Raw genomic sequence first — 25343 nt, 5'->3', positions numbered from 1 at the left:
TGGCCTCTGAAATCCCCCAGTGAATGGTGTGTGTGTGTGTGTGTGTGTGTGTGTGTGCGTGTATGTGTTGTAGGGGCCAACCACCTGCCCCGTCAAATCAGATATGACCAGCATGTTGTTCCTACAGCCAACATACAATATGACTTCATTAAAAGTCATATCCCACAAACTCCGTCAGCTGTAATCCAAACTGTCTGAGCTCCGTTGTGCGTTTGTCAGTGATTCATTACGACTGAATACCGACCCACAAAAAAAAAGATGGAGCTTCACTGCATTTTAGAGCCATTTTAAATCTTATTTCCCTGCTTCCTGTGCACGATCTGAGCCAGAGAAAGAGAGAGGGAGAGAAAAAAAAGATTTCTCCTCCACTCTGTCGAGCCTCTGAATTATTAGGGGCATCAATATCTTTAGCATATTGCCAAGGGCTTCCAGACAGTATCTGCTTTCATTATTAGTGTCAGCTCAATTATAGCTCACACCCAACTGTTTTTCAACATCTAATAGCATCAATCGACAGGGACAGTTGACGAGGCTGCGCTCCCGCGCCCCCCCCCCCCCCCCCACACACACACAAGCACGTTCACGCCGCACACCTCCCGCCCGTCCGTCCGTCCGTCCGTCCGCCTCTTTCCGGTGGTGTCGTCGCGGCTCAGAGGAAGCTCGGGGCTCATAATGGAGGCCATGTGGCGATGAGCAGCTGATGCAGCTCGGCCCATTTTCATCAAATATTAATGGCGTGGAAAAATACACCCGCACCGAGGCCTCGTCCACCGCCAAACCGGAGAGGCTTGGGGAAAGAGCAATGGGGAGAAAGTGCAGCGAGTGTGTTTAGAAGTACTGTCTGATGGCCATAATTAGGGCCGCGCCAATTAAATATTCAGAAGCCCCAGTTTATTTGAGCGCATGAATCTTCCACTCACTGCAGCATTTATTTTCCCTTTTACAAAAGGTTTTTTTTTTTTACAACGCCTTCCTGTTGTCTCCGGCTTTCGATTTGTCGCTCACCGCCTCTCAAGATGCTCAGCGCATTCTTCAGGAAACTCTTGTCAGGGTTTGGCAAAGGGTTGTCAGCCATTAAAAGCAAAGGGGAGAGATAGTATGATCGCATGATGAAGACAAACATTGCATTATAGCTGGTGATAATGGCCACCGCTCTCAGTGGAGGAATGCTGCGTTTTAAATGCGGAAAAACCATCGTGGAGAACCTGATGTAAATTGATTCGGCGGCAGCAGGGCCCTTTCTTCTCTTCTCTTCTCTTCTCTTCACTCCTGCAGCGATTAAGCACCAAAACCCTCTCCGACAGTGTTGTGAACAACCTTTGGCACGGAACAAAGCAGATAAAATGGGAGATTTCTAGCCCGCGCTTTGTTTGATTATACAAACAATCGCTTCACCTTCCGTGTCAGCATCACAAGGAGAAATGAGCGATGAAGAGCTGTGAAACGATCTAGGCTGCGGGGAAATCTGCACCTCCTTCTTTTTCTCTTTTTTTTGTTGTTGCTTCAAACCCCTATTTGCTCCCCGTGCCCTCTTTTGTTTTGCCCTCTATCCCCCCTCACACTTTTCTTCTTTCTTTATTATGTTTCTGTCCTCTTTCAACCGTTTCCCCTCTTTCTTCCTCACGTTTCCTCCACCTCTCTCAGACCTGCGCGCACACACAAGCGTGACACACATTCGAGCAGTCTATTCTTCTTTTGAATAACACGTCTCTTATTAGATCGGGTCTTCTCTCCCTTGCCCGCTTTAAACCGAGAGGGGAGATGGGATTCTAAAGAGCTGCCAGGGGCTCAGTTTGCACAGCGCTTTGATGTCACTGAGATGCTGTGAGAGCAAACACACACACACACACACGCGCGCGCACACACACACTCGACACCTCTACATAAGCAGACAGCAAGCACACTCCCCGCTCACACTCACACACATACAAACATGCACACGGCGGAGATGCGCTCGTGGCTGCTGCACCACAGATGGAGGCTCGCACTTTTCCCTCCTTCTCTCTGCTGTTGTCTCCTTGTTTTTCCTCTTTCTGACCCACGACAACATCTCTTTTTGTTTTCCATAAAGAAGGTGTGCTGCTTGAAATAAGCGAAGGCCTCTGTTCCCCGGCGACTCCTGATAATGTTCTTTAAAAAAGACTCTGTCACAATTCTGGACGGTCTGGAGCGGAGTAAATTGGCATAACTTAGCTCAGATTCTCATCTGTTATCCTGATTGGTTGAGGAGCTTCTATTTATCTTTCCGCTGAGAGGTCAAGAGCCTTGGGAAATGGAGGGAATGATCAGAAGTAGGGCCACGTCTTCATTATGTCCAAATGAGGTTGGGAGAGATTGGACAAATACGACACGTGCGCATTCAGCGCTTCATATTCATGACCCTATTAAAGCAATCTGGAGTCATTTTAGGTGCAAATTTGATCAGATCTTCCCAAGGCAGTGATGCTGATAAGTACTATTTGAGCTCGGGACAAAATGGAAGGGACGGCGGGGATAAACAGGTGGAGTAGCGCTCTCAAAAGTGGCACGCACAGTGATTTTCATGTAAAGCGCAGTCGGTTCGGATGTGCTTGTTTTGCATGGCTCTGCCTCGTTCCTCTCCGAGTACCAGTGTGGGAAGCCAATTTGTGTGTGTGTGTGTGTGTGTGTGTGTGTGTGTGTGTGTGTGTGTGTGTGTGTGTGTGTGTGTGTGTGTGGCTTGCAGAGCCTCCAACCAACCAACCAACCAACCTTGACTAACAAGCATATGTTAATTATGGAGGAGATCACAGGCAGGTCATCCAGCACTCTGTCACTAAAAAAAAAGGGAGTAAGATGCATCACTGGAGGGCATATCCGGGGCTGGGGACGGGTGTAACACCAGCCTCCACCACCACCACCACCTCTCTCTCCTCCCAGCCTCCTCCTTCCCGCAACAGCCCCCTCATCAACCTCCTTTTTCATTAGTTGTTCCTCGAAGAACATCTTCCCCCGCCTCAGAAGTTTTTATTCCATTAATGATGTCCACTGCCCTCATCTTATATAAAACGTGCTCCAAATGTCCGCCCGGTAGGGAGCTTTATATTCATGTATGTTGGTGATTATTTTGTCTGCAAACGGTAATCATGTGAGTTTGACTGACCCGTTGGATGGTTTGCAGCATGTAACCGTGAAGGATCATATTTCGTTCTCCTTTGGACTGAGTTTAAGCCCGTTTACCTCACACCTTATAACCCTGTGAGTACAATGTTATAATTACTCTTAGAATGACGACCAAAACTTTGAAAGTAACACCCAAGTTTGGATAAACCAGAGTTGTACTTTGAACACGCCTCCAGCGAGCAGTAATCCTTAGTCACCCCAACGCCAACATTCCCCCCTTTTTTGATTGTAAACCCCCACCCCACGTTTCCCTACACCCCCCTCCTCCCTAGGCTTCTTCCTGACTCCCCCGCTGCTCTTCCCCCTTTCCCTCCCTCTCTCCCTCTTTCGCACACACACACACACTCCCCCATACCCCCTACCTCCTACCCCCACCCCCAGGCCTTGCCCCAGAGCACATTGATTCTGCTGTATACCTAATTACTGCTCATAATCTATTCATTTCACCGCCGCCAAAGAGGGCAGCAGCTGTCACACAACACACCACCAGGGGAGTGGAGGAGGGACACTGGGGCTGGAAACCGGGAGGAGGATTAAAACTTGAAGGAAAGACTGACAGCTTGGAGGGTGTCAGTCATAACAATCGCTCCTCAGAGGGCTTCACGCAAGTTTTTCTCAAATAAAAATGGTACATGAATATATATCTATATATAGATATATATATATATATATATATATATATATCTATATCTATATATCTATATATATATATGTATAATATAGGTTTTGAGATGTGGTGAAAAGGTTTTTTTGGTCACTCGGGTTGATCTTCAGTCCGCAGGCTGCCTGTAAAATCAGGCTGTTGTTTTTGCAGTTGGAAGCAAAGAGTTTTGTCTTGTTGAATGTGTTTGTCACCCTGAGAGTGTTGATAACTAATAACGCAGGGATGGCAGGGAGGCCCTGCGATAGGCTCCCCAATACTATTCAGCCCCCCACAACTGCACTACATGCTCAGTTTCATTGAGTCAGCACATATTACATTGATGAAGTGAAGAAAAAAAAAGTTGTCTAAATTCTTTTTCTAGGGGGGGGGGTTAGGTTTTGCTGTATGTGTCCAATAAAGGACCTTAATTTTATTTTGCTGTCCAATAATACTGTCAACAAGAAGGCAGACGACTTCACCCACATTTCAAACCCTTTTCTCTCTCTTTCTCTCTAACATTTTAAATGAATTCCCCCTCAGAAGGACTCTTAGTAGATTCGGTTATTATTTCTCCGCGTCGACGACGGCTGGGGACGGCAAAATTATACAGCCATCCCTACACACGTCCATATAATTCATTTGAAGACAGCCTAGAGGAAATTTCCTCATGTTTGGCACAAATGTCCACTTGGACTTTTTGGGGGGCGGGGGTCAAAGGTCAAGGTCACTGTGAACCCGCATCCGGACAATTCTTATGAATGCAATATCTCACGAGCGCCTTCATAAGGACAATAATTGTAGTTATTATATGAATTTGTGCAGCTTGCCCGCACCTAAACCGCATAGATCATACGTGTCCTAAAAGACCAGTACGTGGCGATCACACCATGAAAAGTGCCCCTCTCAGCCCGCCATGGGGTAATCAGCATCTGTTTGTTTAATCTGCTTAATCTTCTGGTGAGCTCCACTGGGCGTGCCTAATTAGCAAAATTAATTTGTTAAGACATTAGCGTGGTAAGAGATGGCCAAATGAAGCTGCACTGTTTCATGCAAATAGGGCTGTGCATTTGGCTGCCCGTGTTACCTCAATTAGACCCTTCTTTGATAGTTGCCTCTTTTTCTCACATTCTGTGTCCCTTCTCTTTCCTCCCCTTTCATCTTTCCTCTCTCCTCATTATCACTGTCAGATTCCGCTAATCATGAAATACCGCTATTGTGTGGCAGCCAGGAAGGGAGCATGGAAGCAAGAGGGGAGGCGGGATGCTCTGAAACTGCTCATCATAACACACACACACACACACACAAAAAACCCCAGCAGAACTGGGTTTTCAATTAGGGCGTGCACCGCGGAGCGACCGGACCACTAGCACGGTAGTGGTCCCCAGTACCCGCACTGTGTGTGTGTGTGTTTGTGTGTCTTCCAGTGTGTTGGTGGGGTAATTAGTCTCCCGTACGCAGCACCCCTCACAAGCCTGTTTAAGGGTTAATGAGGCCCCAGCAGCTTCTCAGCATGGGCTGGTGGGGGGGCCGGTGGGGGTAGGAGGGGGGGTTATAGGTCGGTACAGGCCTAGCTTCAATAAGAAACCACCCATAGGACCACCCTTTGAAGTGTCAGAGGGTCCCCCCCCCCCTCCACCCCCCTTGTTCCGGGTGGCTCTTGTTTCATTTGTCTGAGTGGCAGCATTAAATATAGATGAGCTGCCAGGCGACACAATCTATGCACCCCCCCCAAAATAAAAACCTCCCTCCCATTTCGCTGCAGCCTCACGCCCGACATTATTCGCAGATTAACCAACGCCTCCCTGTCACTTGATAATGACCATTCTCTCTCCTCTAATCCACCTTTAGATGGGCACAGTAAAATTAGACACACTGCGCTTTATTTGTATTTTTTTTCCTTTTTTAGCCTCTCCACAGCATTAACAAACCTATTACCACCAAGCACATAGACCAAGTGCATTCAAACATTAACAAAGATGACCGCAGACAAAAGTTTTTAGTGTGCATTTGCTAGTTTGCCCTGAGGTGGAGGTTTGTAATGGCTGGTAATGCAATAGAGGTTTGAGTGATACTGCAGCCTTGGGGATTTGTAGTTGTGGGCTCCATTGTGGCCTCACTGTATTTCATCTTTGCTGGTCCCAGCGGGGGGTCCAGTGGTCCATTTGAACACCATCTCTATTGAAGAGGGAGTGTTCGTCAGCTGCGTCCACGAGAGATGAGGGCCAAGTTGGTAAGTTGTAACTATGATAAACTGACAAAAGAATAGTTGAATTTACTAGCAAGTGTTTTGTGTACGTGGTCTGTATTCAAGACATGATGAATATTGATTTTGTATATTTCAGCATAAGTCACTCATCGATAAAAACACCAAACTTCTTATCAGACTGAAATATATCTCATAGGGGCCGATGACATCGCATACTCATAGTTATTTCCTAATACTTAACCTTCTATAGTCTATAGTACAGTGAAATATTCAAGATGATCACCGGATGTTCACCTTTACATAACAGACAATGGAACAGTTAAAATATCATAATTTACACATGGTGACAAAAAGCATGAATGCGCACATTAACCTTAAACAAAGCAATTAAAACGTGTATATTATTAAAAATCTCCATTAATTTACCTAAACGAAAGGTGCTTTTGTTCATTTATATGTCAGGCTTGTCATCCATCAACATATTTTATTTCATTTAAAAAACAGATGTATCTTTTGGGAGTCTTAATACTCTTTGTCCCTTTCACATTTATAACAAATAACAGATAAAGAAACTGTCATTTTCTGACAAGCTGATGACAACCCTGACCCTAAATCATGAATCCTTCCGTTCAAAAATGTAGTCAACAAGTCAACTAGTCTAAAGTTCAAAATAATGCAATTCAATATGTACCAGAGGCCATAAGAAAACATCTATAAATGTAATTGTAACTGTTCATATCATATTTCATGTCTTAAAAAAAAACTGAATTGTGCCTCAGTGTCCAGACGGAGCCCCTCGATGTTAATGTTTTAGCTTGTCTTTATTTCTGATGCCTGCATCAATCAAAAGAAAGTTGGAGAAGAGCATTAATACGTCCTCATGATGACAAAATGCATTAGGGAGGCACCGCATTTCATTACAGACTACAGGGACCTCTAATTTCATTCCATTCCACTTTGTGGAAACGACAAAATGTTATTACGTTCAGCGGGTGTATCCAACATGACATAGCCGCTATTTATTTTCACTTTATTCGCTTAAGTAACACGGGGGCATCTGCAGGTAATTGGTTTAAGCCTAAGAGAGTCTCTGTACATAAAAAAACAACATCTTCTTCTGGTCTGATCTCCCGGGAACCTTGACACTGGAAATGCTTTCCACCGGACCAACTTTCTCCAGTCACTTTGTAAACTTTTCCCATGCAAATGATTATTTAGTGTGTGTGTTGGGGCTGTTAGACGAGCGGGGAGATTGCTTTGCCCTCGCTCTTACTTCACAGGTTGCCTTCAGAAGTGGAAATAGATAACAGAATGGCCTGCCTGTCGACAAGGTCTGTTCTAATTACTGGATGCATTCTTCATGTGGGAAAGAAAAAAAGCTCACCACGTAAGATTAAAGACCGCGTATGAATATTAGAAATGTAAATACAGGCATCACTGAGAAACAGTGTTTTCTTTTTTCGATGTCATTTATTTATTTCAAGGCGTCAGGTACAACTTGTGAAGTCTGGCTCATATAATGTGATGCGGTGAAATTGAATAAAGAATAATTGGAAACCTTGTTGTTTGAGTGGTGTCTCTTCAGCAGATTGAAGAATAGAAATTGGTTTTGATTGTTCAGGAAATAGAGACCGCGGCTGCTCAGAAGCCAATTGAGCAGCAATTTTAAACAAGATAACAATTTTGCTTCCTTCCTTGAACTTGTCGGAGGCTGTCGCAGCTGACAGAACGGCTGGGGAGGAGAACGATAAGCAGGCGGAGGAAGGGTTGGGGGGGCATTTTTAATCTGGAAATTATTATATCTGGACTAGTGACTCTTCAAGCTTTATCCGATTGCTTTTCCTAATCATTGCACCCTGAGTGTGTTTGATCTCCATGATGAACAGATGATTAGTTTTTCATGAAACCATTCAAGCAAAACGCCCCGACATGAGCTGTGGCGAGACGCTGTTGATTTAGCTGTTTGAGCGGCAGCGGGCCCCCCCGTCCACCGGGCGTGAGCCCGAGCAGGAGCCCACATGGGAGCAGGGAGGGGTCGGGCGGGGTCAAGTCTATGGGTAATGATATATCACCTGCCATATATTTAAGGTTTTGCTAATTCTCTTCTCAATCATGACCATTCCCTTGACCTGCCGGCCTCTGAAGCGACGAGGCGACACAATTTGGGTAAGGGTATGTATGCAATTTTGGCAGGGAGATGACACCCTCCCGATGCTGCTCATCACAGGGGGGGGGGGGCTCAGATGGGCCTCGGAGTCGACTCGCATATGTGATAGTGTCGTTGTCGGACAGAGAAAAGGTGACATAGTAAAATATGGATATGTTTGTGTATTCATATAAAGATTGGATTATATATTATATTAGTATTTTTATAAATGTACACAGAACACGAAGCATTGGGTCATTTGTTGATGGAGAGACTTCTTTGCTCATCGAATCACTGTGAAAAAATTAAATGGGACTCCTTTTTAGTTCTGGAGTTATTTCTTTTGGTTTATCATGATGTCAAATTATACCCATCCTTAATAAATCCTTCTTAAAGTCGAGGTGTGGTGGAACATTTCCATCAAACACGTTCAAAAGAAGCTCAGCGTTTCTTTATCTGTTGTTTATTACTTGAACAACACAAAGCACAGTCTCTCCTCCGATACACCTCTGTAACATCTGCACGCAAAACGCCGGCACCCCACACCTCAGCATAATAGGATGACAGTGAGTGAGGGGGATGAAAAGAAGGGCGAAATGGATTATTTATCCAAGAGAGAGCGAGGAACTGCAGGGGCGTCCAGTTTTACATCGGTAACTGTTGTTCTGCTTGGATAAAGTAAACATCTCATAGGAAGCCCCCCAGGCCTCGGCTATTTGGCTTAGTTACAAGTTCTGTGTTTTCCCCCCATCATTTGAAATCTAATGGATCTTTACTGCGCACGCGTCAATCAATACTAATACTAATACAATACAATACTAATATTCAAAGACAGAGGATTATTTACTCATTCCTAAAGTGATTCAGCAATAACATGAGCTTTGACAGAGATATCAGAGAAGCGGAAAGTACATGACATACTTTTTGCCCCTTTGCTTTACGTGCTGATTTGAGCCCGTTATTTTCTTTTGTTAAACATGTTGCATCACTTCGGATCATTCCGTGTGGGGCTTTCCACAGTTCAGCTTTCCCCTCAGCCTAGTCCCGTATTTGAACACATTGGAGGACGATAATTGTTTTTTTTTGGGCACAGAACTCGAAAAATATCTTGTGATAGACACTGTTGAAAATAAGTCCACACGGTCTTCATTGTCAACAAGTTCACGGAAATAACCCGCCAGATTTTCCACCAAGGGGCTGTGCTTCGTTTGGGCTCTATATGTTGTTCTTGCTTTCAATCATGTTGCCACAATAACGTAAAGACTTTAACAAAGCAGCATGTCTGGATATTTGATACTACATCTTGTAGCAGACTTTTAAAGTTGCTTTTGTGAAATGTGGCTGTATTTCAACACTTGACATTGTCATGTTGCTCAGTGAGCCTCAGCTGAATCCTGTTGTCTTCAGTTCAGCGTACATTCTGAAAACATAACCGGCAGTACCTCGAAACGTTTCAGGAATGTCCTGCAGGATTTTACAACAGTGTTTTTCTCTACAAGTAGCACCTGTGGAGTTATTGATTCTGTCATTGCAGAAACTCCTGAACATACATTGTTTTTTTTCCTGTATTAGAAGTACACAAGAATCAGTATTGATACAATGACACTGATGTGGGTTTTATTTTAACTGTACACGCAGTTGTCTAACAGGTAGTTTTCTTTTAGTGATGATGAGCTTTATTTTCTGGACTCGTGTGCATCTTGTCACCTGCATATCGCTGCCACAGAAAATTACACAACCGTAAAAAACAGGCCTGTTTCATTTTGTATGGATTAAGGGCCTCACCGTGCACCTGCTTTTTATTCAATATAGCTTTTGATATTTCAAAAGCTATAGGAGTGATATTTCATCTCTCTACGAGAGTAGAGGCTCTTCGGCTCATTTTTTTTCATGCAAACGCTGGGAGGATGAGTGAAAAAAAACGAACAAGCACTTGTCAGTTCTCAGCCGTCACTATTGTGACAAGCCACTCTCGTGGACTCTTCTTATCTCCCCCTCTCTCTCTCTCTCTCTCTCTCTCTCTCCCTCCCTCTGACCTTGCAGTCATCGGAGACTGCACAATTCACTGCATTGTATGTTGTGCACATGTCGGAACGTGCACGTTTGTGCTCACGTGTGCCGGTGTGTGCTGGCTGGCCAGCATGCATGCGTGCGTGGTTGTGTGTGTGTGTGTATACGCGTGTGCTTACATGTGTCAGAAAGTCGACATGATCTTGTCTCCGGTGAAGGCCTTGGATCACCCGGCCCTGCTCACTCCAGACCTGACAGTGCAGCTCAACTAATCAATATCTCTCTGCAGTCAAAGGTGGGTTCTGCCACGAGGCCGCGGGGGTGCACTAATTGATGGAAACTCACCGCCGGCTCGCTCCATGCCCTGCGGCGCTGGAAGACGGAAAGCTGGGGCCTTCCACCGGAATAGAAGGGGAAATAGAGGACAGAAGAGGCCCCAGATCAGAATCAGGAGGGAGGAAGCTGTTTAGTTTTTGTCATTTTTGTCTGTTTACATGTGTGGCACAGTGTGATTTTTACATACATGTGACATGCTGCTTGTCGAGGGACATATTTTGCACCTTGGCTTTTTTTGAGGGGGGGGGGCGGTTTCTTATTCAATATGGCAAAAATGTTCAACATATCGATGGTGTTTTGGTATGCAAGTGCAAAACCTCTGGCGGATTTTTATTTTCATTCTTTCCAGGAATCAATCTGTCAAATCTATGAAAATGACATTACATTTGTCTGCTTTTAAATGTTCAGATTTAGTGTCGCAAGACGCATGGATTCTTTAATGATATCAATCGTGAAACATACAATTACTTCTCTTTTTACAAATCCTGTACATTTGAATTAAATAGAAGATAATGGTTTTACTTTGACAATGCATTTATTACTATTCTTTAAGACGAGAAGCTGATTCTACATTCACAATGCTAAGCAGAAAGCCAGTAGTTTTCACGTAACACCTGTATAAAACAGGTGTGCCATTTAGCAGGTAACTCTGTTCTGTTGTTAAAAACGTGTTATAATAAATATATCTATAAGATATATATATATAAATAAATAAGACTTTTTAGTCAAGAGGAGAAAAAACCCTGAGCGTGTGCCCTAACAAATGGAAGATCATTTGGGAGGATGCCCAGTGACTTGCTTCTTGTTAGGAATATATTGTTATGGTGCAGGCTAAGCACGCCATGATAATTACCATCAATAATTGAGTAAGGGGAAATGGTAGAAAGAGCTGCATTCAACGGCTGCTAAATGTGCCTGGGAGATGCTGAGATGGACAGTCTGGCTAGCTTGCTAATTTGGCTCCTTTTTATGTGGCATTGAAGATTATCTTTATGTCTCCACCTGCTTCGCTTTGGCTTTCACAAAACCTGGGAGGAGAGCATCCAGTATTTCCTGTCATTGCCGTTTGTCAATTGTTCGGTGGCGTGTATCGATCCCAAAGAGCATCAAAACAACATAAAGTAAAATGCCTGATATGCATATCTCATCCTGGTAGGCCTACTAAAGCCAGTCATGAATAAGAGCCCTTGACTTGCCTCCATGAAGGGCACCATTACACAGCGTTACCTGAAAGTCTAACAATGAGAAGTAAGTAAGTAACGACGTGCACATTGCAAATATAAAAAGAACATTTTCTCCTCCACATTCGTGGTACACCCTGCCTCTGGAAGAAAACCTTGTAGGATCAAGGGAAAGTTGCCTCTGTGTTTTTCTGTGCATGTTATGCTGACGATTACCTTTCTATGTATCTCGAGACTGAGGTAACCTCAATGCGGCGCTAGCTGCAGGGCCGTTGTTGGCAAACGCTGTTGCTCAAGCCTTCGAAGGGGGAGATCGCTTCTGAAATAGGCCAGAGATCTGTAGCCGTCCAGATATACCCATAAATAATATGATCAGCATAAAAATGCTCTTATTGAAGGGAAACTAACCTTGACGCTTATTGTGTTATCCAACTGAAGCAACCCAGCAGGCATGTTTTTATCCACGACGTGAAGACACTTGGATCAATCTGGGTATTGTACCATACATATATTTCTACACAGTCTGTATCATGCACAATATATCCATATGGATCCGAACATGGATTTCCAACACAAGCTGTAAAAGGAAGATAAAACGAAAAGGGAAGGGGCCATAAGGCAGCCATGAGTGTAAAGGACTTCCACAACAAAGAAAGTTCAGTCAGTATTGACTGAAAGCGATAGGCAAACCCACTGGGAGTAAGGTGCACTTTCCAAAATGTATATCAGGTCTTCCTTGAGACACACTCGAGCCTCTCCCTCCCCTGCTGCTCAGAAAGCGTTGCCATTCACCTTTAAACAGCAGAACCATAATCAATGGAGCATTATTAATGCTGAAATCATTCATGTGCACTGCGGGGTAACCCTGCTGAGCGTAAAGCCACTGAAGTCATGTAGCCGATACTCTGGATCGCATTATCTGTGTCACATGGCAGAGAAGCACACCGGTCATATAGCTGCACATCCACTGACACATCTAGATGCATCCAAAAACCACAACGGCAATTGCACTACCGTCAATTTAAATCTTGAAATGTCATTTTTAATGATCCAAGGCCTAATTGTTCATACTGATGAGCTATAACGGTAGATCAGACCCTCCTGAGGCCTTTGATCCCATCAACTCCCCTTCTGCGGTCTCTCTTTACATTTATCTTAATCCCTAAAGGTCTTTGGCCACCAGTATCAAGACTTTCAGCCATAGCCATATATGTATGCCTTAATCTCGAATCAGCCGTTTTCCCGCTGTGTTGAGCACAAGCTCCTCAGTCCCTCCCTCGAAGAGCCCGGTGTGAATTTTTCACAAGTCATGCCTGTGTTTCTTATCCATGAGCTTGTGTCAATACACGGAGGCCGCGTTCCCTCCGTGGAGCACAGCCCGGCATATTTATCGGACATTAGAGGAGCGAGAGGGGAGCGAGAGGGGTGCGAGAGGGGAGCGCCGTGGCTCGTCAAGAAGAAGAGGGGAAGGACTGAGCGCTCTCCTTCATTACGGTGGCAAGATATAAATCAAACTAATTACGGAGCCGCTGCAGTATCGAACCCATGGAGGGAAAATGAAATGATCAGGGGCAGGTTGCAGCTCAACACAGAGCGAGTTAATGAAAATATTAATTACCTGATGATATACTGCAACTCTGGCCACCTCTCTCCCGAGCCCCTCCCCACCCCTTCCCCTCTGAAACCCCCCACCACACATTTGTTTTAATTGAGTAATAATAAGACTGTTACATTTGTGTGAGTCACTTGATTTGAGCAGTTAATTGACCAATAAAGGCCAATGATAGCCAATTACAAATTCAATGTAGCTCTAATTAGTTGAAAACTCTTAAGTGTGTGACTGACGACCAGTGCGTTTGCACTGAAGTGCAGATGGTTGGTTTAAAACAGTCATAAAACAAAAGCCATGGTGAACTTACCCGAGTAAGTTTGATCCGCATGACAGAAACTGAATGAGTTGCCGCTGTAACTCTCTTTCACACAAACGCCACCTCCCATCCAACATCATGGTGCAATTGGCTGTTAATATCAGATATTGGCCTTGTAATCGATTTCCTCTGTGTTTTCATTCTGAATTATTCAGTGGTACACTTTATCTCCTCACCTTCCCCTCTCCACGGACCGCCGGCCGCCTCCCAGCCCTCGCCATTTTTCTCACTAGTGAATGGTGGACATTTGGATCCTGACGGTGTGGGACAGGATGACTTGTTGGGCGTATGGAGAGGGGCTCGGGGGGGGCGGCAGATAATATGGCGCAAACAGTCAATCAGGGTAATTAGAGGAGGTATCAACAGTAGTCTGGTCTGCAGAGGTCCTATAGGCTGCATAGAAGTCCATGCTATTCATAGGATCCCTTCATTTATTCATAATTAATGAAGGACCTCTTGTGCCGAGGCCTCTTAAGCATGTTAATCCTTTAAGGACTCATTACAAGCTGAAAACAACAAATCTTGTAGAAGGTCAACTCAATGTATTTGTAACAACAGTAACATCAAAACAGATGTTGAGACATGATGCCCCAAAAAACAATGTAAAATGTTGCCAAAACATTTTTGATCACGTTCCAGGGTGGATGTTCGGAGGATCAACAGATTAGCCATCCTGTTAATTATTCCTGCTAGTTACAATTCAATCGATTAATAACCAGGCAGGTCATTACACTAAAACCAAACACCTGCCCAGATGCATCAATGTGACCGTATGACTCAAACATAATTAGGCCTACTCATCTCAATTTGTGTAGCTGATATGCTATCCGGATCACCGCCAGTCGACCAATTGGATGTTACACAGTTCGCGGCTCTTCCGCGTTGGGAGTGACGGGGTAATCGGTGCTTTGTCAAAGTCCACCACTGCTCCGCCTGTCAAATACTGCCGGTCTTCTGTGGAGCCCATCGGGTCCCCTGTGTAATACAGCTGAGGGCTGCTTTCACACCGTGTGACCTGCGGATCAATGTCGGTATGCGGGGGTATTGATGAGAGGTGTCAGAAATGTCTGGAACTTACACGGGATCCTGCCGGCTAGAGGCGGTGTGTCTCTTGGGCGTGATCGTGATTAATACACAATGTTCTGCGTGGCGTAACAGCGACAGGAGGCAGCACGAAGGGGAAAATAGGAGCTACAGGATAAGGGCCAAAGTCACCTTGACGACATCATCTGACTTTTACCTGCTCGCTTTTAACCCTGCACGCATGTCGAAGCAAAGGCTTCTTCTATCGTCACAGCGCCCCGATGGTGCACCGCTCGCCGCCTTTGGTGTGTGTTGGCTGGTCGATGGGCGACGCGGGTTGAAGCGCTGATCTAACAAGCGTGTCATGAGGCGGATATTCCAGTAAGGAGATCCAGAGGGTGATATTCCAGTCTGAGTAACAAGAGGCTAATAAGATCACAGCGAGACGATCAATGGCCAGTAAGCTGAGCTCGCTTTTTGTCTCTCTCTCCCTCTCGCTCAGACACTTGTTTCCTCTTGCTGTCGACTGCCGTCGGACTTTAGCACAGGTCTCATAAACCCCTGCTTGATCTGCTTGATATTTGATTCTTTGAGACATTTTTCAAGAAAATTCTTGTTTGCATCTTTAATGTGATTATTTTATCTAATATCAGAGGAAGCCTAATATTTGTGGAGCTTGTTGGCAGTTGTCATCTGGACTTTAGTACCATTTATGCTGGCCATTTGATGACCTTTCAAAGACCAATGAAGAGAAATGCATAATAAATGGCTAATTCATAATAGAGATAAGATTAATTTTAACACGTTTAATAATACGTTTAATAACAGCTTTATATGGATTTGGGCTTTGCAATAAATGTATACCAGTTGTTAAGAGTTTACATTTTTTTTCAAAATGAAGAAGGTTGTTCTCTTTTTCATTGCAGTAGAGTTTATTTATTTCATGAAATGTAAACACATCCTCTGCCTAATGGAATCACAACTTGGTTGGGTTTGTCAAATCAAATAATAACTTAAAGGTTCCATTGGAAACCGATGCTTACAAAAGCATACAATCGATGCTTTGTATATTAAGTGCAACGGTTATGTGTTTGTATCTAAACGCGGGATCGAGGCAGGAAAATTGTGCACCTCCACCCCTACTCCCCCATCATGGGAGCAAAACATAAATTCGCCATCACTCATCCAATCAGACTTCTGTTGTCCTGATGAATGAGCCGCAGGACTTTGAAGTTGCTCAAAAGAGTTTGCATCTCAAGTCCTAAGAGGGATGGGGAGACCAATATGATCCTGATTGCATCGTCACTGACATTCAAGGAGATAACAATTCAGCCAAGTGTGTGTGGTTGTTTGCGGGATTGCACGAGCATTTGTCCCCCTGAATGCTTCTGAGCCCGAGCTCAGCAAATGAGTTGAACCAACCTTCCTGAGCACTCGTTCTCTCCACTCCAACAACTCATGAAATATTTAACGGGCCTCGCACTAACCCCTCTCTCTCTCTCTCTCTCTCTCTCTCTCTCTCTCTCTCTCTCTCTCTCTCTCTCTCTCTCAATAATTTCGGTGTGATGGCCCCGGGACGGAAATATTTAAACCTCCCTTGTTTTGTAGAGACCATGTGATGTGGCCCCTCCATCCCCACATGCCTATACGCGCGCACGCTTCTGGGGCACTTCCGCTCCTCCGCCTCTTCATCGTTTGGCGGATGATTTAAGTCGCGTCTCCATGCAGCCTGGCTGTGTTCAGAGGTAGCTGGATACAAATTTGACACCCGGACGATCGGCAGCTGCCGGCTGTTTAATCAACAGTGATGAATATTTGATTGCGTGGTGGCGGGAAAACGGTGGACATTCTCCTCATTATCGAAGTCCATGTGTACAGAGGAAGATAACCAATACCTACCAACGGGAAACGGGCCTTTCTCAGCCCCCCACAGTTCCTCATTGGGGATAAAAGTAATAATTTGATGGGGTTAGAAGAAGTAGCAGTGGGGAAGTCGCTTTTCACACCTCTTTGCGTCCTTGCGTGTGTCGAGCCATTCTTCTAGGCAAGCAACGCAAGCCTCCCGCAGCGCACCAGGCTGCGATTGGTCCGTTAACTACATCCTTTACGGAGTCTCACATTTCCGCTTTCATAGCCCGATACCGCCATTATTAAAACGAAGAATGTTTATGAGAGAACGGATCAGATTTAAGAACTTTTGTCTGAAGAAATGCGCAAATATGACCGCTTATACAAGCGTCATTGGCGGGTTGTAGGAGCGGGTTGGATTCACGGAGGGAGATCGCCGCAAACGCCGGTTTGCCGGTCGAGAGGTGCACAAAGTTGTGGAGGAAAATACGGGACAAATCTGTCCGCGATGAAAAGCAGCAGTGGCGATGCACGGGGCCATAACGTCTATGATAAATAAATAAACAAATAAATAAATAAATTGACGTGACTCTCTAGGTCGTCTTCAACAAAACACGTCACTCCGCCTGTTGTTCTGGCGGTGAATTGCTCTGCAGTACACGCAGAACCATGAATTGAAACGAGTGCGTCGACGCAACAACGCAGACGCAAACGCAGAAGTATGCGCCGGCTTTAACTTGCAGTTCAGCACCGGGAGGACTGCGCGGTGACTGCTGTTCAGCACCTCGGCCAGCGACCACGGCCGACACCAAGGTCTAAGTGAGCTTTGCCGAAAAAACTACTTCAGTCTGCCGTCGAACAGCTAAACGATTAATGAATGCATTTGATGCATCAAAAGCACATATTACCAGTTAAGAAACCAACCTCACCCCTATAGCTGTGCGTCCTTTTTGGAGCAGTAAAAAAAGACTAAAGAACAACACGTTTGTGCTATAAAATAAACAGTTGGCTGAATAAGGACATACATACACCGCTTTTTGTATTGTTTCAGAAATTATACTAATCAAATTAAGTGATGAAATTGCAGTTATATTTTCTCCACGATTTTTTAATTGTTCATGTTATATTTTGTTTCAACGTATACACCCGCGTCCATGCGGAATCCCCTTATATGGTGTTTTGCTTCCGGTTAGCGGCCCCCTCTCTTCTGTCTGCAGCACGCGCCTGAAATGGGTTCAATATCAGGGTTCAAAGAGCACTTCGCTCGGGGATATGACGGCTCTTAGGAGCCAAGACGTTGGAAATAAATGACATTTAGCTAGCGAGACAGATTTAGCATGAAGTGACATTTAGGTGGCACTTTTTTTGAATGAGGTGAAACACCTTGAAACGAACCAGTGCCGACAATGACGAGTGTTTTGATGTTTTAGTGCAGCACTTCATCAGCGTGGATGGCAAACGTTTGATCCACACAAACTGGGGCTTCAAACGTTTGAGGATGTCCCCCAGTTCCAACTGAAAGACAGATATGACAAATGAAGTGGCATTTTTACTCTCTGAGATGATTTGACGTTTGAGGAATAAAACTAGCCTATGCATCCCTTAGCAGTGGACAAATTCAGATGTTGCAAATCACCTACACGTCATATGACAAAGAGGTCATCAGGTCAAACTCAAACCACTGCTATTCGTAATATTAAGATTCAAGGCATGCAGTTTTTTCAATGTCAAAGGTAATTTCACTCCTTAGACATCCTCACTAGCGAAATTGGGTCATGCACTGGTGGTCAAAATAAAGCTGCAGAGTGGCAGCGTGATGGGTAGTTTCAGTGTTGTTCGGTGGACAAATGCACATGGAGCAGTAAAAAAGATTGCAGTTTAAGTTTTGTTACACGCTGGATTCCCATGTTAAGGATAAACGGTGAACTTTGAGGGTCGAAGTAGCAAAAAAGAACTTGGTGGAATTCTGTACAGTAAGAAAAATGTCACTTTGGTGTTTTACAGGCTTCAGCCGCTCAACTAATTGCAATGGAGTGATTCTCTCATTGAAGCATTGACCAAGCTGCTCGGAAAGAAGATTTCTGCCTCTTTCATTGCGTTTGATGATTTGTGATGCTGTGGGCATGATTTCTTTAACCATCTTGATTATAAAACAACCACATTATTCAAGTAAAATGAAGACACACAGGTAAAGCTGGTTACAACATTCTTCACACCTTTCTAGATACAGATTTATGTTACCTTAAAAAGAGAAACCGACGAATAAACTAATTATTTGGAGCATTAACGATATGCAGGCCACCTATATCCTTTTTTGTTGCTGGATGCCTTCACATATTTCCAAAGAATGATATATATTTTTAAATCTAAACAAAAATACGTTTTTTATGTGAAAATTAGTTCATCCTTCATTTCTCCTCTGGACTAGAGAAAACTTTTTGGTGTCTTCCAGGTGAAGCTTTCGGTGAACAAATGCTAAGAAGAGGATGTGTGCTGGCAAGCTTCGATCTGTTTGTTGGGTGTGTGCTCCATACAAATATGAATCTAAATTGGGATTTTCCAGGCTTCCTGCATATCCGTGAAGCATATACCCATTTTTTTATCCGTGGGTAGCTACATGACAAGAGGTCAGCCCCTCAAGATCAAATATTTTTCTTACTAAATGACGGATTTATTAGACAAATAAGTTGTTCGTCTGACTCTGAACCCTCTGTGATTGAAATATACCCCTGTGTCAACAGCATCGCCTCACAAACCGGGTCCCGGGCGAATCAGGGCTGCCACTGCGGATTACCGAGCAAATATAAGTGGGAAATGAGTGCAGATCTGGGAGATCTACGCCTCCACATCCACGGTTTGACATTTCCGTCCAAAGGCCACTCTTTCCTGCGCATTGTTAGATCAACGGAACCTCGCGCTGGGAACTCTTATTGTATTTTTTATTTTTGTGTTCCGAGATTCTGCAGTTATCTGTTGAACAATGTCAAAAACAAGGACACGGAGCCACGCGGTGCGTTTTCCATTTCTTTTTTTCTTTTATCTTGTAATTATAATGATCTAATCCATCTTGACCTGGGTGCCTAACAGCTGCGATTAGGGTATAGGCCCACTCCCCTCCGCTCACAGCTATAGTAAAAAGCCGCCCGCTCGTAAATCTAAGCGCCTGCGTGACCATAACGTGCGGTGAAATCATTATTTGGCGACGTGGTGTCAGAGACTCGCACACCTCGTCTGTCAGGAATCCAATTTCCCTTTATTTACATCCACAGTATAGATTAATTACTCCCCCGACTAGTAGCCTGAAGGAATTAAGTTATGAGATCCTGTGTTGGGCTCCATGATGAATCCATCGCGGCCTTTATGCAAGTATACGAGGGAGGAAGGAGAGGAGGTGATTAATGGGGTCGAGATAGGATGGAAAACATTGTTACATAATAGCATCGTAGTAATAATAATACAAATTACAACAATTAAACAGATCGTAATGCAAACAATAGCCATTAAAAGATTGTTTAGAGAAAGCGCACTTTTACGTGATATATTTGGCATGCAAAGTTTGTCAAAAGGCCCAAATGGAGCACCCAACGCATTATGGGATGGAGAAGGAGGAGGCGGGGAGGATGGGAGAGGGGTCACTTTATGATCCAGAAATGGATGTTTGGGGGGGGTCTTTCGGGCCCCAATAATAATACCTATATACGATCTGACGAGGCTGCGGCCCACTATTGATAGAGCCGTAAGGGTTATGATATCGGTGAAGTTACCGATGAAGTGTCCCGCTGATTAATAGAAGGCTCTGTCGTAAGGGGGCTGACATATGGTAGGCGAGCCAGCTGGGGACGGTACCCCGAGCATCCCCTCCGGCCATTAACATATTACCGGCTATTGTGCAGGCAGACAGTCCGACTTCATCCAGAGCCCTCGTGCACCCCAGAGCTGTTTGATAGAGGCTTTCAATAATGCATCACTCTTCTTTCCAGCCAGCGGAGCTGTTCGTGGTGCTGAAATCATCGCCATGTGGCGCGCGTGGTGCCGCGCGCGTGCGCTGAGTGCGTTCAGTGCCAACGGTGTTGTGTTCGATTGGGAAACTCAAGAGATAAAAACAAAAAAAAATAGATAAATCGATAGATGTCGAGGTTATGTGCGTATGTGTATTTTACAACCTGTTTACCAAACCCGTCTAATAATTGTCACAATACAATTGTACATGTTTGCATTATGTTATTTCTCAGAAATGTGAAGAATAAAAAACATTTTTGAAGTAGTGATATTAGGAGGAAGGAATGATAGTATTAACGAAAGCAAAGGGATTAACAAAGCAAATTTGACTCCAATATGTTTTACTCACGTTAAAACTGCTCGTCTGGCCAAAAGCTAAGGAAAGGCAATAGGGAGCCGCTTTCTCTGCTTTTAAGCAGCAGATTCCTTCTTACACCTGCTTCCCTTGAAACCCCGATAGCTGTCTGAAAATATTGCATTTTATATCGGCGAATCGCGATTAATATTGCATTGCCTGCATTTCAAAATGCATTGTTAGATGCAGCGCAGAGTGAAGCTCACAGTCCAAGGAGGAGGGTGAATATGAATATGTGTAGGGGGTTAGAGGTCTTTTTTTTATTTTAGATAAATAAATTTAGTTTCTTCTATTCTTAATCCCCTTCTCTCCATAGCTCCCTCTCTCTCTCTCTTACTTATTTTGAGTGCAGTGAAACTTCACCAATGTCGATTGTCAGGTCAGTTTCATCACAGAAAAATACAGTAACGTTGTCTTAAGAATTGCAGATATACAAATCAATGTTTCATTTAACAGCCTATTCTGCTGTATAACCAAAACCCAAAAACCTGTTCCAATCATTGCTTATATTTATACTTATAATATATATATCTCATTATTATTGTTGGTATTATTGTAGACGTGTTGTTTACACGATCTACGTTCATTTTAAAACTGGCACAAAAATTGTAATGAATGTAAAAGAAGAAAAAAAAATCTGTTTCGGTTTTAAAATGTGCCAATGGAGTATTTTTCCTGTGACAATGCTTAATTTGTATATGATTTGGCTTCCGAAACCATCTATAAGACATATATTTTTTAAAAGACCCAGTCATTATGTTGATTAATGAACACTTCGATTTAAAAAATGCGAGCAAATGTTTTTAAATGAAGTCATTTAATAACATATCAAAACGGGAAAAAATATTTTAAAAAACGTGGTCTCAATTTATAGTGAGTACGTGGCCACAATACTTCAAGCACGCCGCCAATATTTACCTCAAAACCTCCATAATAATGTTCAGCGTGGGCCCAATCACAACCAGTAAAGCATATTTTTTTTTCCTTCCTCAATTTATTAGAAGATTGCTAGAACACACTTCCCTGTTGAATTTGGCTTACAGGATGAATAGTACCAATGAAAGAAAGAGGACAACGGAAGGAGAAGTTGTGAGAGAGGGAAGGAGACAGTGGGACATTTTCCATCACGCACACTTCGCCGCAGTTTTTGTAAACATACTCGGGCACAAAGTAAAATATTACTTACACAACGTTTCCGTAACAGTTAACACGACAAACAACGTGGTGATCTCAACGTGAAAACAGGCATTTAACAGTGACCCACACCATCCACAGAATAAAGGTCTACCAGCAGACAGCTCTACTGTACGCAGTGATGGTTTCCCCAAATGCATAGTGTAGAGAGTTTGCACCGCAAACGAAAACACATGACGGAAAACTTCTTCTTCTTCTTCTTCTGCAGACGAGGCGTTCACGTGTCCTTTGGATCTGTTTGGAACACATCCTCGCGAGGCCAATGCGGTTCCCATGGACCCGAATAAATGTATCTCCAAAACGCAGGAGTTCCCCCGCTGATAAGTGACAAAGTGTCTGTACATACAAAACCATCTCAACACAACCGATCTATAAACCTAAAAGGGTCTTTTTCTGTGCAAATTCAAAATAAATATATCTCTAGATGTGACGGCCCGTGGAGGCCAGTTTACTGCCCGTGAAGGTTTCCATGCAGGCCTGAACATTTTGTTTTCGTTCGTCGTAAAAGTTTGCAAACTAAATTTGAGTTGATAGCAGCCTCCAAAAGAGAATAAATGAACACATGAATAAATGAACAGACTCATGAATTATTCTATAACAACAACGACGAAAAGAATCAAACCCCATAACACAGCTCAACAATCAATGAGGTAATTCGTAAATGGCTATACTTCAAATAAAAGTCCTATTAGGAGAAAATAACTCGCTGTAGTATCAAGCAAAATACCTCTTCCCGCGTGTGTTAAAAGGCAATGTCGACGTCGCTAAACTTCCCTCTCGTGACAACGGAGTGAAATTTGTGTAATCTGTTATTTGCATACTTCACATTCACCGATAACGTGAAAATAAACAAGACGAAGCCTGGTCAAACGGGGATCTAAAGCCCATTGCGCACCAACGTGTAAAATCGCTGTGGACACAAGACTGAAAATGGTGTCTTAAGTGTCCCTTGGTCCCCAAATTCAGTCACACAAGTTTTTGTTGTTTTTCCACCTTGTCGTTTTCTGTTTGCCCGTCAGTGAGCTGCGGAAAATTTCAACCGCTTCTGCTTCTGTCTTTGGTTGCAAAACCACACTCGCACCACATTTTTTTTCAGGTCCAACTTCTCAGCTATCGCCGCTATTTTCTCGGACGACGGCCGAGGCTGCACGGCGAAGTACGCCTCCAAAGACCTCTTCTCCGGGGCCGCTATCGAGGTCCTCTTACGTTTCTTTTCCCCTCCATTGAAAATGTCCGGTTTGCTCATTTTCTCCCTCTGGGCCCCCTCGGCCTCCTCCAGCCAGGCCTGCAGGATCGGTTTGAGCGCGATCATGTTGTTGTGGGAGAGAGTTAACGACTCGAATCGACAAATTGTACTTTGGCTCAGTGATCCCACGCCGGGGATTTTGAGATTAGCCAGCGCGCCACCCACGTCCGCCTGGGTCACCCCCAGCTTGATCCTCCGCTGCTTGAAGCGCTCCGCGAAAGCCTCCAGCTCCCTTGGGTCCGTGTCCGAGTCGTTGATGGAGGGGAGTCCGGCGTTAGGGAGTCCTTGGCCGCCGTGACCCCCTCCGTGGTGGCCCGGTAAGAGCCCGTGGTGGGTGAGAGGCGAGTTCATGCTCATGGCCTGGTGGGAGAGGTGGCTCAAGCCGTGCATGTGCGAGTGCGGATGGGCGGAGGAGGGCGAGATGAGCCCTCCGCCGCCACCCACGCCACCCCCGCCGCCACCTCCGCCGGAGCCGTCGTGCCCGCCGGACATCAGGGCGAGCGACGGCGAGGTGATGTGGTCCATGATGTCCTGGTGCTCCAGGTTCTGGTGGTGGTGGTGGTGATGGTGGTGGTGGTGGTGGGCCAGCGGCACGGTGGAGCCCGACGAGCACGGCACCGTGCTCATCGTGTGGTAGGTGGCATCGGGCTTGAACGGGTGCGTCTTGCCCTGGGACACGGCGATGTCCACGGCCGCCAAAGCTTCCGCGCGGGCCAGCAGGGTCTCATCCAGGCTGGCGAATATGTTATTCTGGAGCTGCGAGGGGTGGATACCGAAAAGGAGAGAACGAGGGGTAGAGAATGGGCAAGAAAGGGGAGAAAAGACACGGGGAGAGAGAGAGGAGACGCGGGAAAAGGGAAGATAAAAAACATAAATAAATATATCGGTCAGTCGAGACTTTGGGCCACACACAACAGGAGTATTCCTCGCGAGGCGACGGGACATCCACAATTATTACAAAAACATCAAAGACAGGCTTTGCGTCGACATGCTTCTGAAGAGAAGACTCCGGTGATCGCCGTGGGACACGCGGGTGTAAAAGCCAGCAAGTGCGCGTCCGGACGAACGCGCCTCGGAGCGTCGCTTGTTGTTGCGCACCGACCGCTTCCAGCGCTACATGCAGCAACAACAAAACAAAAACAAAAAACACAAAGTGGAAGTTTTTGCGGGTACAATTTACCTGTGGAGTTTGTAGACAGGCTCTCCTTATAGCTTCCGAGCTGGAATGCAAAGTGGTGTACTTGTGCTCCGGTAAAGAGGGATGCATCGCGAAGTGCGGCTGTTTGCTGTTCATGGACATCATCTTGGCGAGCTTCTCTAATTTAAGTGTGCGAGAAGAAAGGGTAGGAGGGTAAGGGGGTAGGGGGGCAGGGGGGTAGGTGGGTCGGGGACTGCTACAAGAGCAGGGAAATAGTCATAGATGCACAGCGGTCCTTTGCCTATCCAGCGGTGATGCGGTTGGGGTTCGCTGTGTAGTGTGAGCCGAGAGCAGCCGCGAGCCCGGAGATCACAGAGATGCCTGCAGCCTCTCAGACGCACTTATCCGTCTACTGTTTCCCACTGCTGGGGATGAGAGGGGCTCTTACACCTGAGCGCCTCGGATCTCGTCAAGCCCGTGCTCGGCTGATCTCGCGAGACATAAACGCTGCCAGAACAGCGCACAGGCTGGCGGATAAAAGGGGGGAGGAAGGGGGGGGGGGGGGGGGGGTGCTCACAGGCCAGGCTGGAACATCTGGAGACTAGACGCCTGCGCGTGTAAGTGTAAGGGCTCACTCCATCCATCCATCCATCCATCCATCCGCCGAGCTGCTTCGGTCCCGATGCCTTCAGGCCTCGTTCCTTGCTCGGAAGCACGCTGGAGACTGGTGCTCATCCATCTGATTTCAGGACGTTTTTTTTGTAAATATGTATTGGCTTAAAAATCCCTATAAATATACGGCATTTTTAATGTCTGTAATATTAATATGTTGAAAAGACTAGAGGGGTTGAGTTTACAACAATGGCACACGTTTAAATGTTGCAGTCTTCGTCCCTTCTGTCTCTCATCCGAACCCTTTGAAGTAATGAGGCCGCCGTCTTGTCATTAG

General features: G+C 45.0%; 1 protein-coding gene and 1 long non-coding RNA gene across 2 annotated transcripts in view; one reads left to right on the top strand and one right to left on the bottom strand.

Annotated features, from left to right (window-relative positions):
* LOC120809822 (uncharacterized) overlaps positions 1-25343 on the top strand; it is a 59117-nt gene that overhangs the window by 2581 nt on the left and 31193 nt on the right. The window lies entirely within an intron of this gene.
* Positions 21791-24833, bottom strand: pou4f1 (POU class 4 homeobox 1). The gene is made up of 2 exons (XM_040163915.2): positions 24437-24833; positions 21791-24012 (listed from the first exon to the last, which is right to left on the bottom strand). The coding sequence occupies exons 1-2, from the start codon at positions 24557-24559 to the stop codon at positions 23026-23028; spliced, it is 1110 nt and encodes a 369-aa protein (XP_040019849.1). The 5' UTR covers positions 24560-24833; the 3' UTR covers positions 21791-23025.

This window comes from Gasterosteus aculeatus, chromosome 12 (assembly GCF_964276395.1).
Source record: "Gasterosteus aculeatus chromosome 12, fGasAcu3.hap1.1, whole genome shotgun sequence".
NCBI lineage: Eukaryota > Metazoa > Chordata > Actinopteri > Perciformes > Gasterosteidae > Gasterosteus > Gasterosteus aculeatus.
The sequence above is the reverse complement of the archived record's forward strand: the minus strand, read 5'-3'. Positions and strand labels throughout refer to the sequence as shown.

Coding starts and splice junctions, on each gene's coding strand:
- pou4f1 (XM_040163915.2), bottom strand. CDS start 24,559: ATGATGTCCATGAACAGCAAACAGCCGCACTTCGCGATGCATCCCTCT. Junction 24,013..24,436: donor CCTGTCTACAAACTCCACAG/GTAAATTGTACC, acceptor CACCCCTCGCAG/CTCCAGAATAACATATTCGC.